The sequence below is a fragment of the Rhea pennata genome, chromosome 8, assembly GCF_028389875.1.
Source record: "Rhea pennata isolate bPtePen1 chromosome 8, bPtePen1.pri, whole genome shotgun sequence".
In the NCBI taxonomy this organism is placed as follows: Eukaryota; Metazoa; Chordata; class Aves; order Rheiformes; family Rheidae; genus Rhea; species Rhea pennata.
Genome location: NC_084670.1, coordinates 7,907,383 through 7,923,730, shown reverse-complemented (window position 1 = coordinate 7,923,730; position 16,348 = coordinate 7,907,383). Strand labels below are relative to the sequence as shown.

The 16,348-nt window shown below is 39.2% G+C and overlaps 1 protein-coding gene across 1 annotated transcript in view; it reads right to left on the bottom strand.

The window, feature by feature from the left end:
* The window catches only part of FAF1 (Fas associated factor 1), a 172,854-nt gene that overhangs the window by 60,692 nt on the left and 95,814 nt on the right, over positions 1-16,348 (bottom strand). The window contains exon 9 of the mRNA XM_062581391.1: positions 477-572. Within this exon, the coding sequence (XP_062437375.1) occupies positions 477-572 (96 nt within the window). The remainder of the gene's footprint in view (positions 1-476; positions 573-16,348) is intronic.

The following is a 16,348-nucleotide window of genomic DNA, read 5'->3' as shown; positions in this document are numbered from 1 at the left end:
ATAACTAAGGAGCAAGTTATGTATATACACATAGTATCACAGATTTGACCAGATTTTATCTACAATTAAAACTGCTTTTCCCCCTCGGGGCACTACCAATAATTATTACTACATAAGAAAGAGTGAAAAAGAACACACAATAATTTTACTAACAGAATGTACTTTAGCAATACTTGCATAGTAGGGTACAGTCCTTGGTATACTTGGAGAAGTTCCCATCTTTTTGCAATCTAACCCATACAAATTTAGGACTTGGATATTTTTCAATACTTACTATGGCTTTTTTTTTGTAGGTAACTCATTTGTCCAGTTCCTTTCTTTGTTACAATTACACGTTACAAGAACTGTAAGCTGCATCCTTTTACATGTACATGTACAGACATATTTGACAACAGAAGGGACAGTGACCAGTGAAAAATAAGATTATCCCTGTTTCTTCCTGAAGCATACTACTTGTTACGTAAAAATGTTCTTACCTCCTCTGACTGTTCCCTTGTTTGTACAGGTGAAGATCTTCTTCCAACTGTAAGTCGATGGCAAGGAAAAGTCAGTCCCGAAACAGCTAGAGTCATCTATGAAAGAAAAGCAGTGATTATTTATTAATGCAATATTCTCACATTTTTATTTTTTCTATTTCAGGTTGTTTTGATATTCAAATTAAAGACTGTATTGCAGAAGTCTGAATTAATTATACAGATATAAAGAAACAAGCCTGGAAAATTCAAATGATTCCTCACATAAAAATATTCAAAAATCTAATAACTATTACTGCACATTCACTGCTAACACATTGCAGTATTTTCTGTTAGGTGTGGAATGCTAAGACTTAATTTCATGAAGCTGCAATATCAAATTTTAGCATTTGAGGTTTTCTGTTGCTGTTTTTATGTTAACTATGTACAGCCTTCAGGAAAGACTGTTTGCCCAGCAGATGACAAAACAGGGACTGTAGACAGTGGCAGGAGAAAAAAAACAGGTAACAAGAGCTATTTATGCAGCTTACAGCAAAGGAGTTTATAGGTATCTGAAGTATCCAAACAAACCAAATGGAACTGCACATCAAACTGCCTTGAACTGTTATTTTCTCCTAAGTCAGGACTGAACTTTGAACGGTTACTTGTAGATTTGCTAGGTTTAAACCAGAACAAGAGCAGTACCTCATGCAGTTAAATGAAAAAGAAGATTTATTGATTTGTTTCTCTGAGTGTTTTAAGAGTTCAGGCTAACTTCTCATAAAATTTTAAGATACTTTATCAGTAAACCTTCCTAACCATGTTACCATATTTACTTGACTTGTTTTCACGTTGAGACTATTTTTCTCCCCCATGTAAAAAAAAATTCAGCAAATTATACAGCGGGAGACCTTGATGAAGTATATGCAATTCATTTTTCTTCCTAATTAATATGTAGATGTTAAAGTAAAGATGACAGGTTCTGATGCAACTAATATAAAACAGTTATCTCACAAAAACATTTTAATCATCTTGAAAAAAAAAGTTTAGCATCAGAAACAGTAAAAATCAAAATGTCTACTCATCGCCAGCTTAGTCATTATTAATATCAAAGGCACATGCTATGTTTCTCATGAACCCAGCAACACTAGTGAACTTATGGTCAGCACAGAAAGGATATTCGTGCCAACAGAAACAGCACTTCTCTCCTACTGCTGTCTGCCTAAATCTAAACTTCTTAAAATTAGTGAGAGAGGAAATGAAGACAGTAATGGAAAAAACATTTGAAAAATAAAACGCTCTGATGCCTGCAAACACGAAATAGTCTTTGGAGTTGCTATTGTACATACTATTTAAAAACATACTAATGGTTATGACTAAAAATAATAATTATCCACTATTTTCAGTGGGAAAATTCCCACTGAAGACAGTGAGGACATTGGGATCCGTGAAGTACAGCTGGAGCTTTAATAAGCTAAACTATAATAGTATTCATTGAGCTGGAAATTTTGAAAATTCTTCTTTTTGAAGGCAGCCACAAAGCTCCTTGGTTTCATTGCATGCGTCCAGCATTTAGCTAATAGCCAGGAAAGGGCTCACGCTTACAGTATTAACATCAAGGCAAAATAAAAATGCGGCCCAGTATCTTCTCTGCCGATCAAAGGAACTTCCAATATCCTTCCAAAAAGTTGTGCAAATTCTTCCTTTTTTTTTTTTTTTTTTTTTTTTTTTGCTATTTCGAGCATCCTTCACACATTTCTTTATACAGCTGCAGTGTACACATGGCCTACTGCCCTCCTCTAGGAAGCACATCGCACCTGGCCAAGCGACTCCGAGGTTCAGAAAACACAATTTTCTGCAGCACCTAAGCCCTATTTTGATAGGACGTGGGGTTAAATCTACAATATGAACAGATCTTAAATTAACATAGTCAGTTCGTTTTGGCAACAAATCCAGTTTCTGCAGAATCTGAACCTGACAAAACATCTGATTCTGTACAAATCCCACCAACTCGTGGAAGGACGTTTCTGGCTGTAGGTTCAAAACGCTGTTTTTAGTAAATGGTTCCTTCAGAAACATCTAGAGGACAAAAATCATTTTTCTAGATTTCTAGATTCTACAGAAACGATGGCTTTTGTGGCACAAAATGAGACACCTAGATTACGCATTTCACAAATACAGCATCCTCCTAATTAGATAGTAAAAAAATGGTAAACCAAACTAAATTCAAATCATCTTTAACCAAAACCCAAGAATAAATCATAAGGCCGAAACTTCATTTACTGCCATAAGCACTGGAAATACCCTGCTTCGTCTTATACGTAATTTGGAACGACTTCACCACTTGCCTGCTAAAACTCCCAAGCATTTAATTTGCTGCAGGTCGGAGCGAGCTGATTAAGCAGCCAGTTACCAAACGAACGTTAACCTGCCCGAACTAGCCTCCTGTCACACGCTCGCAGCGAGGTTAAACAGAAGTTTAGCTGCATGAAAAGCACAGCTATCACCTTAAAGGAAGTGAGTAATAATATTCTGGAACAAATGAAATATTAAAGATGACACACAGGTCGAGTGCAATTACCTACGACGCTCTCATGGCAAGAGCGCGAGCTGTAATAATCCACCAGCTTAATTAATACTTTTGTTATCTTTTACTAATAAACAAAGCCCGACTATAATAAAATCTGCAACTCTGCTCAAGTTGCACACGTGCTATGAACTACAGGTGAATCAGACGCGCACATGAACTGCAGTTCAGGACACAAGTCCCTTCTCAACAGCATCGAACGCGCTGGCTGAGCCCTGGGAGGATCACCCGAACCAGCAGCTCCTGAACCTGTAGGGTTGCTTGTGGAAACACTCAAAAGCCACCAACTTTTCAGAACGTTTTCTTTCGCCCCAGGAGAGTCGCTCTCGCGCGGCCGGGGACCGCACGGCGGAGTGCAAGGGCAGACGGGGCGCGGGGCTGCGCAAGGCGCACAATTCACGCCTCCGGCTCTTCCGACTCGGCGTCGAAACCGCTCCGCTTCCCTAACCCTAACCCTAACCCTAAACCTAACCCTAACCCTCCCAGGCTGGCGGCTCCGACTTCCGCTTGCTCCGACAGGAGCCCAGGACGAGGCGGTGCTCCACCCCGCTCAGCGCCCTTCCCCTCCGTCCGTCCGTCCGTCCGTCCGTCCGGCAGCGTCTCCAGAGCACCGCTCCACCAGTCCCAGCACCACGCCTCACGTGCGGGGCAGCCACACCGGTTTTGGTGTGAAGTGGGAACACCCGCTTCCCCCTTGTTAAGCGAGATGAAAACGAAGGCCAGAGACTATCTGCTCGGGAGGCAGATAAATCTGCTGTTAGCCCGTATCACGGCACGGAGCTCTGGCTGGATAAATGAGCCACACAAGCAACTGTAGCAGTTCTCCGTTATCCCAGCAGCTGTTTGAGGTTTGGGGTTTTTTTTTGTTTCTTTTAATGCCTTCACTGTTATCATTAGACATCCAGTACGGCATTGTACAGACAGGGCTGCTTAAGAAGTAAAAGAAAATTAAATATATAATAATATTTTATATAATATACCAAAAATATTATTATTCATTCAGTGAAGTTCAATTTCTATAGAGATTATGCAAATATTTTGAAACTTAAAAACATTTCTTTTGCTCTGGAAACATCGGCTCTATGTGAATAACATTTAGAGTATTATTAAAAGTGCTTAAGTCACTGTGAGTAAAAAAGAATTACCTAATTAATTAAGATTAGAAGTTCAAAGTTCCTGGCTATTCAAACACTGCATGAAACCGAGCTGTTGTAACAAGTAAAATTTATCATAGCTACAAACATCTAACTGCTCTCAATAATAAATATTATTCCAGCACACACCAGCTCTGAAAACTAACATTTATGAACACTATTTAGCGCTTTGACCGTAACTAGCTTGTCAATACTGCCTAGCTGTGTTGCTGTGTTAGGAAAAAAAGAAAAGTGTAAGCAAACAGAAGAATGGGATCCCAAAATAATATTTATAAATCAGAAGGTCATCCGCTGAACAAGAACTCTTTTACAAGTCGCGTATCGGGCTGCAGGGCACGCACGGAGCTTTAATAACGAGCGTACGTCACTCGAGAAGCTCTTCCCCAGAAACGAAAGCACTGCTGCCTACGGACTGAAACCCAACCCCGACTCGAACGCTCCGTACGACAGCCCCTCCACTGTGCTCGAAACCGGAGTTACTTAGTTTTTTAACATACTGGTTTATTCACCTATGCACAGCTAATGTACAAGAAATAAACATGACTTAGCACTTTCCATAACACACCATGGCGAGTTATTCAAAATAATCAGAGGTGCTCGGAGCAAAACACTCAATGACTGGCAGGAATCTCCATTATGAAAATTTCACTTCCATGATGATTTGGACGCTCATCTTACTGCAGTGATTACTGTGATTCTGTTTTCCCCTCATTAGGTAACAGGAGCATTAAGGATAGAGAGGTTAGGAAGGAGCTTTGCAAACCATTTCATTAATCATATTAAACTTGCTATCCAGTGATCAGGCATGTTTTCTTAATAGTATAAGCTAACAGCCAGGGTATGATAAATGTCAGTAACACTACAGATGTAGGTATGCATGCCTTTCCTTGAAGCTAGGAAACATGCTTGGCCTTTTGAGAAAGTGTGAGAAAGATCATTCTTGTCCCAGTTATTCTATTAAACTCTATATGCGTACTGTACTAGTAGCTGAGTCTGGATACTAAGCAACATACAATAAAAATCAAACTCTTTCATGGGTACCAAGAACAGTCAATGAATAAACAAGATTAAATGATTCATCACTTATCTAGACTTTCTCAGCTGAATAGCTCAGCTCCTGCAAAGAAGTCTTTCCAGATCTCTGGGTCCAGTTTATTCTCTGTCCTTTCAATCAGGGTATGTAAAATTGCAGTAAGTGAGAAACTCTCTTGCTTCTTGGTCTAGGCAGATTTCATTTCAGAGGTCTGCAAGGCATATTCATCATTGCCGATCCCTTCCTCTTGATGGGCATATCTCAGAAGAATTTGAACAAGTTCTTTTCTCCTAGTCTAACAAGATGCCATCTCTCTCTCCTCCTGAGATTAACTAGGTTCCCTGTTCAAAAAAAAATTACCATTCTAACTATGCAAAATGGGAAATTAGAGAGAAATATTTTTCCAGACGGGCTAGGTCAAGGCACAGACCTACGCCTCAGACTTCATGTCTTTAAGTCAGCCCAAATCACAGTCTGAGGGTGAATGAGGGAATTACAGACCAGTTCCACCTACCTTTACTCTCCAGAAGGACACAGGAAAAAATTATCAAACAATCTATTTAAAACACATAGAAGATAAGTCATGCTGCTTGCTGCTCACTGCACGTTGACGGCTGCTCACCGTCGCAGCAAGGTGACACGCAGTCACATCACCGCGTGAGCAGTGGAGGTGCAGCTCAGCCCTCGAGCTCTGGACAAGGATATCTGACCTTGCTGCTCCGAGCTCACTAGCATTCCCATTTTCCATTTTTCTTTTGTAACCTATCTTTTTTGAGATTAAAGGAAGTGAGAATTTGAAATACAACCAACACATACAGCAAGCGTTATTTGTATGGCGAAAGGGAAATAACAGTTAATGTGGCATATGGGAAAAATCAATGGGTAAAAGCGATGGGAGACCGAGTGAGCGAGCGATGGCTGGGGAAGCTGTGCTTCCAGCCCTGACATTTAAGAGCTGGCAGTTTTCCAACCCACAAACAGCTCAAGAGAAAAATGGTTTCCAAATGCACCCAGCACAGCACTTGAATATGAATACTGAAGGGAGGGGAAATAAGAGTGTTACAATCCCTTCGCAGGTTTTGAGGATTTGCCATTCAGGATCAGATGGCTCCTTGCTCTTTCTGCATGGAGTCCCGAAAGCTGAAGAGCCAGTCCGTTCGGAGAGGCAGCGGTGGGCTCACACGCAGCTCAGGCTACTTCTGATGGCACGCAGAGGCCCATGGTTTCCAGAAAGACACTGCTATGACACGAGAGGTCCTTCACATCAGGATGTTCTTACCATGGCTCTGGTTTTCAGCGCTTAACTCAGCACTAGCACCAATGCGTGGGAAGCCTGTTGTGCTCCACCAAACCCTCACTAAATTTCTCAGGAACAAATAAGTGTTCAGCACTTTTCAAAACCCATCATTTAACACTGTCTAATTATGGATTAAAAAAAAAAATCCGTCTTGTTTTCAGTACTTAATCTTCCAAAGTCAAATGAATATAAGATTTGAGAATTCATGCATGTCCATGTCTAAAAGCAACGTTTTAAACTTTGATGGATTAAAGAATTTCTGCCAATTAAAGTTTATCTTTCGCTTTTCTCTTTCCTCAAAGCTAAGAAATACTTTCTTTAGCAACAGATTGTAAAAGGATTACTTCTTTTCATACTGAAACACACTGTATACAGAAAACCAGTGCTTTCATACCAAAAATGAGCACACATCCCACTGTAAAACGAAGTTACATTAAAGTAAAAGAAGTCTATCAAAAGAATATTTTGAGATTTACAAGAACAAGAGGGGTTGTACTTTGGGATTAGAGAAATTTATTATACAGAACTGAACAGTTCTCTACAGACTATGCCGGTAAATGAGATATTGCTATTGGAGTATAATACATAATTAAGAAAAATAATCAACCAGTTAAAGCCTGTCTACAACATCAACCCTTATCCCTCCTTGAAAACAGTAAGAAATAGACGTAATTCCAGGTTAAACGCTTTGTCTTTTGACATAAAATAGCATTAGCTGAAAAAAACACTCAAGTATGCTAGAGGTTTGTTTTTATTAAAATTATTGCTTTTAATAAAATTATTGCACAAATATAAAAATAAATAGAAGTGTTTAAAAAATCTGACAGACCCTGAAGTCAACTTCATCTGGTAAAGACATTATTATTATGCATCTTCAATACCACAGCTAAGTCTTGATGGGTATTCAACGTTTCATTTTAAACACTAACTGGATGGAAAAAAAAATCTGTAGGGTGGAGTGTGTTCAGGTTATAAATCAGCAGTGCTTATTTTAACTCCTCACAAAGTGTTGTTGAGATAATTACTGCTGACAGCTTTATTCAAGGTTCATTTCACTTTTTCTACTATTTTTCTCCTGTTAGAAGTTCAGCAGGGCCCATGGGAAGATCCACCCCTCACACCTGTTCGGCTTCTTCGTGTTACTAGGGCCAGTTTGGACATGTCACTTCAAATTAGCGTTGTACTGGTGCGCTGTGACAATTACTTATCGCAGGTTTCATTTGGAAAAAAAAAAAAAAAAAAAGAAGTTTCTAATCCAGCCACAAGAACAGTGTCGGAGTACGTAATTTAAACCTGTCAACACAGGTTGCAGGAAATTCATTCCAAGGATTTTCGGGATGTTCTGAAAAACCTTGGTGGATGCATTTAATGGTGGAGCATTTAACAGACAGTGGAGCATTTAACTATAGTGAGGATTAAAATAACGAAGGAATGCTATATGGTTAAAATACGGATTCCAAAAGATCTGAATGGAAAATGGGACCTCAAATATTAACACATTCAAAAAATTTGGTAAAATCCCCACAGGAGGACTGAGAGATTGCTCGCCTTAATTTTCCAAAAAATCTTCCAAAGTCCATTCCAGAGGGCTGCATATTAGAGGTAGGCATCTTACCCCTTGCTGCCCGTTACAAAGGCCCGGCCATGGGAATTCTTGATCAGATGTGCCGAAGGCAGCAGCCCAGAGAAGATGCTCCGGACGCTGCTTGTGGATGAAGAGCCTGCAAGGGTGGAAGCGAGGAAGGCCGCAGAGGAATCCACGGTACAGTAACGGAGGCATTTTGTTCTTTCAAGACAGGCACCAGATGAGAGACGGTGGAGCCACGTCAACAAGAAGGATAAATCAAACTTCCCCCAAACATTATCAAGAGTTTCTGAAGAGACTTAAAGCTAAATTCTGCCAGGTCCTCCCAGAGCACCCAGCTCTGGCTCGCTGGGTGAACACACTCCAATTTTTGCTACGGTTACTGTTAATCACCAGTCGGGTTACTGTAAAGTCTATCACTCCCGTTTGATAGCCAAATGAAAGAGAAAATGGTCCCTCATTTTGATCGTTTATCAGATTTGATTAAGCTTAGCTAGGCAAGTTTAGGAATTAAAGCAGAAGAATAGATACAGTAGTACTTAAATGTTGCTTCAAGTCTCAAATAAATTTAAAAGAAACAACAGAATAATAATATTTACTCATACAACAGATTCCAGTAAGAAAGCAATATATTTGAGAAACTGAAATAAATACTCACGATCACTTACAGAGCTTACTCTTGTTAGACAAAAACTGTAAATATTAAAAAGGATGAAAAATCTGCCAAGCCATTCGCAGCTATTTGAAATACAGGGTAACAGAATTAAATAAATGCTGAAAGACCTGGAACACAGTTAAGTATGGACCATGGGGCTAATTGTGGATCTTGAGTTAATTACTTTCCAGTGATACGTTTTCTCAATGGTCTTTTACATCAGTTTTTTCTTCCCTCAGTCTGAACCCCAAGGCAATTCAGAGCGCCAGCCTCCAAATCTGGGCGATTCATTGTGTACTTCTGCCTTAGGATTTTTCGTTCATGCAGAGAAAGCCAGGCTTTCACATCAAGTTGATGTTAATGTGCACTGACAAAGCAACAGTAAAGGAGCTTCGTGTTTGTCACAACGTGCACTCCTTAATTTAGTAATTGCTTTATACTGATATGCAAATAATGACACATTTCCCAAATTTCCCGTTCCTCGGCTATGCTTTCACTAATTACGTGGTGATTAAAACTTACTCATGTAAATTGGTTAAGTGAACTTATTAATAAGTACACCTGTGTGAATGAGCATTGATCTACAAAACATACACGCCCAGGACAGATCATAACTCACTGTGTGCCCCTGAATGCCTCAGCAACTGAAAATAAATATTCTTTCATCAAAACAACATCTAAAATTCATACAGTATTATTCATAGATAAACTGGGATTCCCAAACCTTTTCTCGGTGTGGACCAAACAAGAGCACGACAGCCTCCGGGTGACAAAGAACACCAGGAGTCAAAGCACACATGCCCATTTCGAGTCGCTAAATGAGAGTAGGATTGAGCCAAACAAAAGAAAAGATCTACAGGGAAAATGCCGAGAATCCCTCTAGTACCTGGAAATGTGGGAAAGCATCAGCTTCCCCTGATCCATCACCCCTCTGAGGACCATCACCACATGCTCTTCAGTCCGATTATGGTATTTTATGACACTGCGTGCTCTTACTTCAGACAGTCTGCTGGTGACCGTGCAAAATCCAGCTACACTGACTTGAGATGGATGTTCTCATAACGACTGCAAAAAAAATACTGAACAGGGTAAATTTGTCTGCCTATGTCTCTTTCCCTCAAAATTCTTCACAGCTTAAATGCTGAAAAACAATCAAGGTAATAACATTTTCCTGCCTCACTTGCTGGTTTCTGTGCTGGAGCAAAGTGTCTGTTAGGTTTCTGATATTTTCTTTAAGTAAACAGAAAATTGCCATGGAAGAAAGTAATAGTTTCTGCTAGGTCTGGTCCCAAATTGTCCCACTGTTTTTCACTATTCAGAAGAGATACAAAATTGTTGAACAGATTTTTAAGGTAAAGAACAACTGCAAAATGAAATTATAAGCAATAGAAAAAAACAACGCTCAATTTGATCCACCCTGACCACAACTGAGCACAGATATTCAAGGACACATCCTGGAAACTGTTTTGCATTCACAAAGAGTATCAGACGACCATTTGGCACATTTCTGGACTACGGTGGGATGCCATTTACTTCATGGCATCGTACAGTGATTTGGATGGGGCACAGAAGAGTGCCTGGACAGGTTTCCAGCACTGTATAATTCCTTGGCAGAGTTCAAGCAGTTGTGCTAGCAACACTGCTTCCAACAAATGGTGCAAACACTGAGAGGCTTTCTGTGCTGCCTCTTCTTCCTGCCTGTCACTGCTCAAGGAATCAGGTTTTTGCAGTGCTAGCCTTTCGAAAACATGGTGTTACTGACTTCTAAAAATGACCTTCTGAAATGGATATCTGTTTCTCATTTTCAGTGCTTCCTTTACCTGGGATATATGAAAAATCCTTTTAATTCTTTCCACTAGCAAGATTAAAGGCACTACACATATATCCTCCTCAATTAAATTAAAAAGGTCAAAACTAGAAATGTAGTTATTTAATACACGTATTAACACATATCCATAAATGGTAAGTTGTCGTGTTGGGGCACATGCATTAATTTTATTCATTTACTAAAGCCATGCATTGAACGCACTTCATTGCTATGTAGTTGTTACAAGTGAGGCAAGAAAAATATTAAGACTAAAAATAATTAAATAAAAAATACATATTTATAAAGTGTCATTCTATTCAAAGGCCTCAAAAAACTTGATAAATATGAATCCTTCCCAACATTTTAGGTTGGATTTTCTCTGTTATCAAACAAGACTGAGGTGGCCAATTTCTAACAAAATCCAGCTGAAGCCATGTAGCTACTTTTCTTTTTATGAAAGTTTAGTATTAAATCTCAGGCCTCCTCTTAGAAATGAGAAGACTGAGTTGCCTAAGTGAACTGTTTTATTAAATGTCATAAGGAAAGTCTGCCAAGCTGCAAATCTGTCTGGGTTTTGACCAGCAGGCAGTACCTACATTTAAAAAGGGAATTCAATCCAATGACTGCTACTGAAACTGAGTTCTTCTTGTATTTGAAGTCATCTGTCTACAACAGATTCATCATCTAATATTTCTTAGTTCTACATTTTATCACTGGTCTATTGGAAATAGAAAAAGAAAAGAGAGAGAGAGAGGACCAGATTAGCTCCATTCTGTGCATTTAAAAAGTTATTTATGCATCAATTTAATATTACTTAAACAACACAAACTAGAAGAAGCATTTAAGAATATTATATTAGTCTCTGCACACAGTTAGAACAAAACCCAAGTTAAGTTCTTGCAATAGCAAACATTCTCACTCACATATTAAGCAAGCTTTCACTTGCTACTCCACGGCAGGTTCACTTACCATACATTTACTCAAAACGAAACTCTGTTTACAGAGTCCCAAACACCTTCAATCTACTGTAATGGATTTTCATACACCTTCTAGTGAAGCTCTGGTCTGCTTATATAGTGGAGTTTCATTACAAAAGAAATAAGCACCACAGTGATAATCCTCCAGGAATAATGTAATTACCACTTATCAAACAGGTGTCTGCTGTATTCCAAGGAGATTATCACTTCCTATTCTGCTCTCTGAGAGCAGAGGATAAAAGAAGCTGCTACTACTAAATGACTGAGGAGAAAAGGAGTCTTTGATAATAGCTCTTGCTAGCTTCTCTCAGCAGGACACGAAGCAAATGTGGTCTTTCTATAACTTCTTGCCACCGAAATGAATATTCTAAGTCTCCTCTGTAAGGTGAGGTAGAGTACTTAAATAAGGCCACTCCTGTCAACTGAATCTAGAGGGTCTCTCTTTCTCTCTTCCTTGACTACAACAAGGCTTCTATCTTGTGCCAAAACGTAGCCTTTATGAGGACTCCTGGAAGAGGAATCAGCCTGCTCAAGCAAAAAGAGGCAGCAGAGCGGCTTGGCCAAACATCATTCAGAGGTGTTTCTGTCACAAGACAGTGTTTGATGATGGTACCAAGCGAATTCTAAGATGAAGCTCTTAAAGTGTCAAGAATGGAAGCTTTTTAGCAGAGTATGGTTGTAAGGTAAACTCTGCTAGAATATAAATTGGTCCAAGGCAATTCTGCGGCATACTTTCATCAAACTTACTATACAAATGGACTGACTGTAAAGGGGACTAAACAACCTCTGCTATCAATGTGCACAAGTGTAGGCAATGCAAAGTAATCCTCTGGATATGTCCTCCTGGCCAGGCCTTTCAGATACCTACAATGTGGAGGGAAGTCGGGAACTAGAACAAGGAGCCTTTGAGAAAAAGAAACAAATGTACTTAAGCTAAAACTCCAAAATTACCTTAACAAAGGCTTTTGAAAGATTTTGACTGTTTAATGTCAACCACAAAGGAGAAAAGCTCTTGAACTGTGTTAGAAGCAATGGTTACTAGAAAACATTACAAGCAACAAGCCTCATATCAAACAAAAAAAAATCTGTATCTGGTGAGAGAACCAGCACTAAAATCTATTAACAAATAAGGTCACTGATTGACTGAAATATTCTGAGCAAAGCGTATCATGAAGCAAAAAATGGTTCAACATCTCCAAGTCCCAGATCCTGGAAAATGCACAGGTCTCCTCTGGCTGAGGGTGACCATGATCAAACTGTTTACTAACAGAGATGGAGTATCTTAAACAGGTTTATGGCTGATGTAAACTATTATGGTGGTATTAGCATTTTTTGTCAGAAAATGAATGTGTTTGCTCTGCAGCGGGAGAAACGCTTTACATGTCCTGTATTGTCTTAAGCTGCAGGAGACTGACATATGGTTATACTTCTTCAAGGCACTCAAATACCCTGAGCTGTTAAGGTCATCAGAACAAGCTCAGCAAAGAGGACTTGAAAACTTTTCTAGATATGTCAAGAGGGTCTGTTGTCACTGCTAAGGCAGTAACGCGTGCCAGCCTGTTGAGTGGGAGATATCTCAGGGTGCATGGCTTTGAAAACAGTGCCAAGAGCACTCTCCTGTGATAACCGGGTTACAGAGTGATGTAGGTGCATGACACAAGTTGCTATTGCTATGAGACAAAACATGCAATTGGTTTGGAGGAAAGCCCAGAGTAACAGCTGAGCATCAAGTATAAGGGAGCAGTTAGGAGGGTAGATAACCTACATATCTGCAAAGAAACAAGAGACCACTTTACAGTTAGCTAGTGATGACTATCTGTAGCTAGGTGCTTTAGAGGAAGTGGGATACTGGTGGTCCTGCAAGAACTGCCTCCAGTGAAGACAGGGAAGATCACTTGCCTCTGCAATAATTCCCAGGAAGAAAAGTGGTTCCTGTTGCTACCTCTGTTGGGACATTAAAAAGAAAATCTCCCTGATGTACTTACTCTTATGTGTCTAGACGGAATCTAGGTAGAATCATGACACCAGCACATCATGTCAAAGTGTACTTAACAGATCTGAATTGCCTAGATTTATCCTACCAATATAGTATTCTCTTTTACAGAGAAGTCATTTCTGTCATGTTCTGATTTGCAGATTCTGTCTATATGAAGACTTCAGCAGAGACTGGAAGCAATGTTGAAGTGATAACTTGAAGCAAAAATCTTTGAGTCAGTCCTTGTTTACTAATTTTAAGCTCAACTCCTTTTAATGAGTTTTACGAACATGTAATTTTTGATAAAAATAACTAGCATGTCTATGAGACATAGTTTTGAAGTAGAAGCAGATAAAAGCATTGTCTCAATAGAGCAAGCAAATTGTCAGTCTCTTGCAAAAGAAGAAAACAGTAAAAGATTACAAAGAATTATGCCTATAGCACTGTTGGTGTGCCTTATGCTTTAAAATACCAATGTCAGTAAAACTTATTCTTGAATGGGTGAATTAGTAATGGAAACCTCAAAACTGCGACCAGTCTTTCCTATAGGACGGAGGTTGATTACAACAGGTTATGCTGAATTGAGGTCAAATTCTCTCAGTAGAAGCTGATGTAATTTTAGTTGAGGGTGCTTGTATTACACCAGGAAAAAATTTGTTTTTTCAAGTCCTTATTTTGAAAGATCATAATGTACATAGCAAATTATTATAATTCATATTTCTGAGATAAAATGTCAGTTATTAACACTGCACAATTACTCTATAGCATTTAGGAGAGAAGCAGCACTTGAAACTTGGCACTTTAAACTGCACATGGAATGAAAGCAAGCAAGCTGTGGCTAGAATGGAAGAGTGTACAACTTTCCTTCATATCCCTCAAGAGAAGTACCATGAGACCAAATACGAAATCAAAACATAAAGTGGCACTGTAAAGTAAACATATGAAAAATTATAGTAAGAATTTTTCTCAGACAATAAATATTATTCAGCCCCTCAATGCAACAAACACAAATTTTATCAACTATTATGTAGTTGATATTATGTAGTGAAGATGATTTAAAATTTAAAGACCTAGTGGAAAGGTGACCCTTATTCTATGGGGAAATAGGATTTAGAATTTCAGAAAGAGAATGTAGAGAATAAACTAGTAAGTTACCTATCAGAAACAGTTTATTGGAACAGATATCAGAGTTTGTATCTGCAGATGGAGTATCTCTCAGCAGCAAGATTCTTCAAACAATCTTGAAAACAGCCATGAGTAGTGGCAACTGGCTTCCCCCATCTCCACACTTACAGAAAGCTGCATATACCATCTCCAAGTTATCCAGGGCCCTCTCCATCAGTCTTGAATATTCCCTGCAAGGGAAATATCACCACTTCCATGGGCAACCTACTCCAACGTTCAGTTCTCACATCATATATTTTTTTCTTGTATCCAGACAGGAATTTCCCCTGAAGAAGCTGGTGCTCATTGCCTCTTGCACCATCCATTCTTTTGAAGAGAGCACCTCCACCTTCTCTCCACCTTCATATTACCTTGTATGTGTTAGAAGACTATCCCTTGAGTTTACTCTTCTTTCAGTTGAGCGAACCAAACTCCTTCAAACTTTCTTCACTTATTAAGTTCTCCAATCCTCTCATTACTCTCCTGGTCCTCTGCTGGATCCTCCCAGTTTTTCAATGTCTCTCATGAACCGGGGGGAACAAAGCTGGACACAATATTCCAAGTGTGGCCTAATAAATGCTGAGCAGAGTGAAATAATCACATCCCTTGACTAGTTTACTATATTATTGTTTACACAGCCCAGGACACAATTTGTCTTCACCACAGCCAGGGCCTGCTGTTCCCTCGTGCTTACTTGCTGTTCACCAGGATCCCCAGGCCCTCTTCAGCAGAGCTACGCCCCAGTTTGTCAGACCTAACCGTGCTCCTGAGGACGATTCTGCCCAAGTGCAGGACTTCACATTTATCTTTGTTAAACCTCACACAGTTCAAAAGATCAAAGCTGAATTTTCTTCAAAGCCAATCCCAAATGAAAACAACCTTGTAGATTTGTGAGATCCATCTGTTCCAGGTTACATTTTCAGTAACAAAACAGTAATGAACTGTTTAAGACTTGCAAGCCACCCTGGAGAAATGGAGGACACAGCTATTCTTCAATTAGTCTCCCCACAACATAACCCAAAAGACCTAAAAGTCTGCATGCTACTCATTTTCATGGAGGATAAGAATATATTTTGGGTATGTCTACCTGAATAATGCCATAGGAAGCAGAGATACCTAAAGTAGCTCTGAACAAAAGTATTTCAGGATCAGAAACAGCGTAAGTATTTGAGAGAAAAACTGACCAAACGAGAGACCCAGAAATTTGCCAAAACACTACCAGCCTTGCAAAAGATTTTTTTTTTTTCGTAAGACAAATCTTAGTTGGCCAAGCCTACAAGAATTGTTCTTCAGCCAGAAAGGCAGCACAACGTTTTCAGGACAGAGAAAAATACATCAGAATAAACAGTCCAATTGGACATTCTAGCAAATGAACTTTTTCCCAAGTTTTGCAACAATAACGTGCACATTTCAATAATCAACTTGGATTCAAGCAAAACACAATAGTATCAAACTTCAAACTATTTAGGTGTAGTTCAGAAAAAAAATATAGTTATTTCAAGTAAAAGCCTATCAAAGATCCCGCCACCTTGGCCAACATTCTTTGGTCTACTAGAAAGAAGCCTCTAGCATTTCAGCAGCCTTTGAGAAGAAAAAACAATAAATTAGAAAACATTATCAGAAGTAACTGTCATAACTTTCTTTTGGTTATTCAGATGAAAG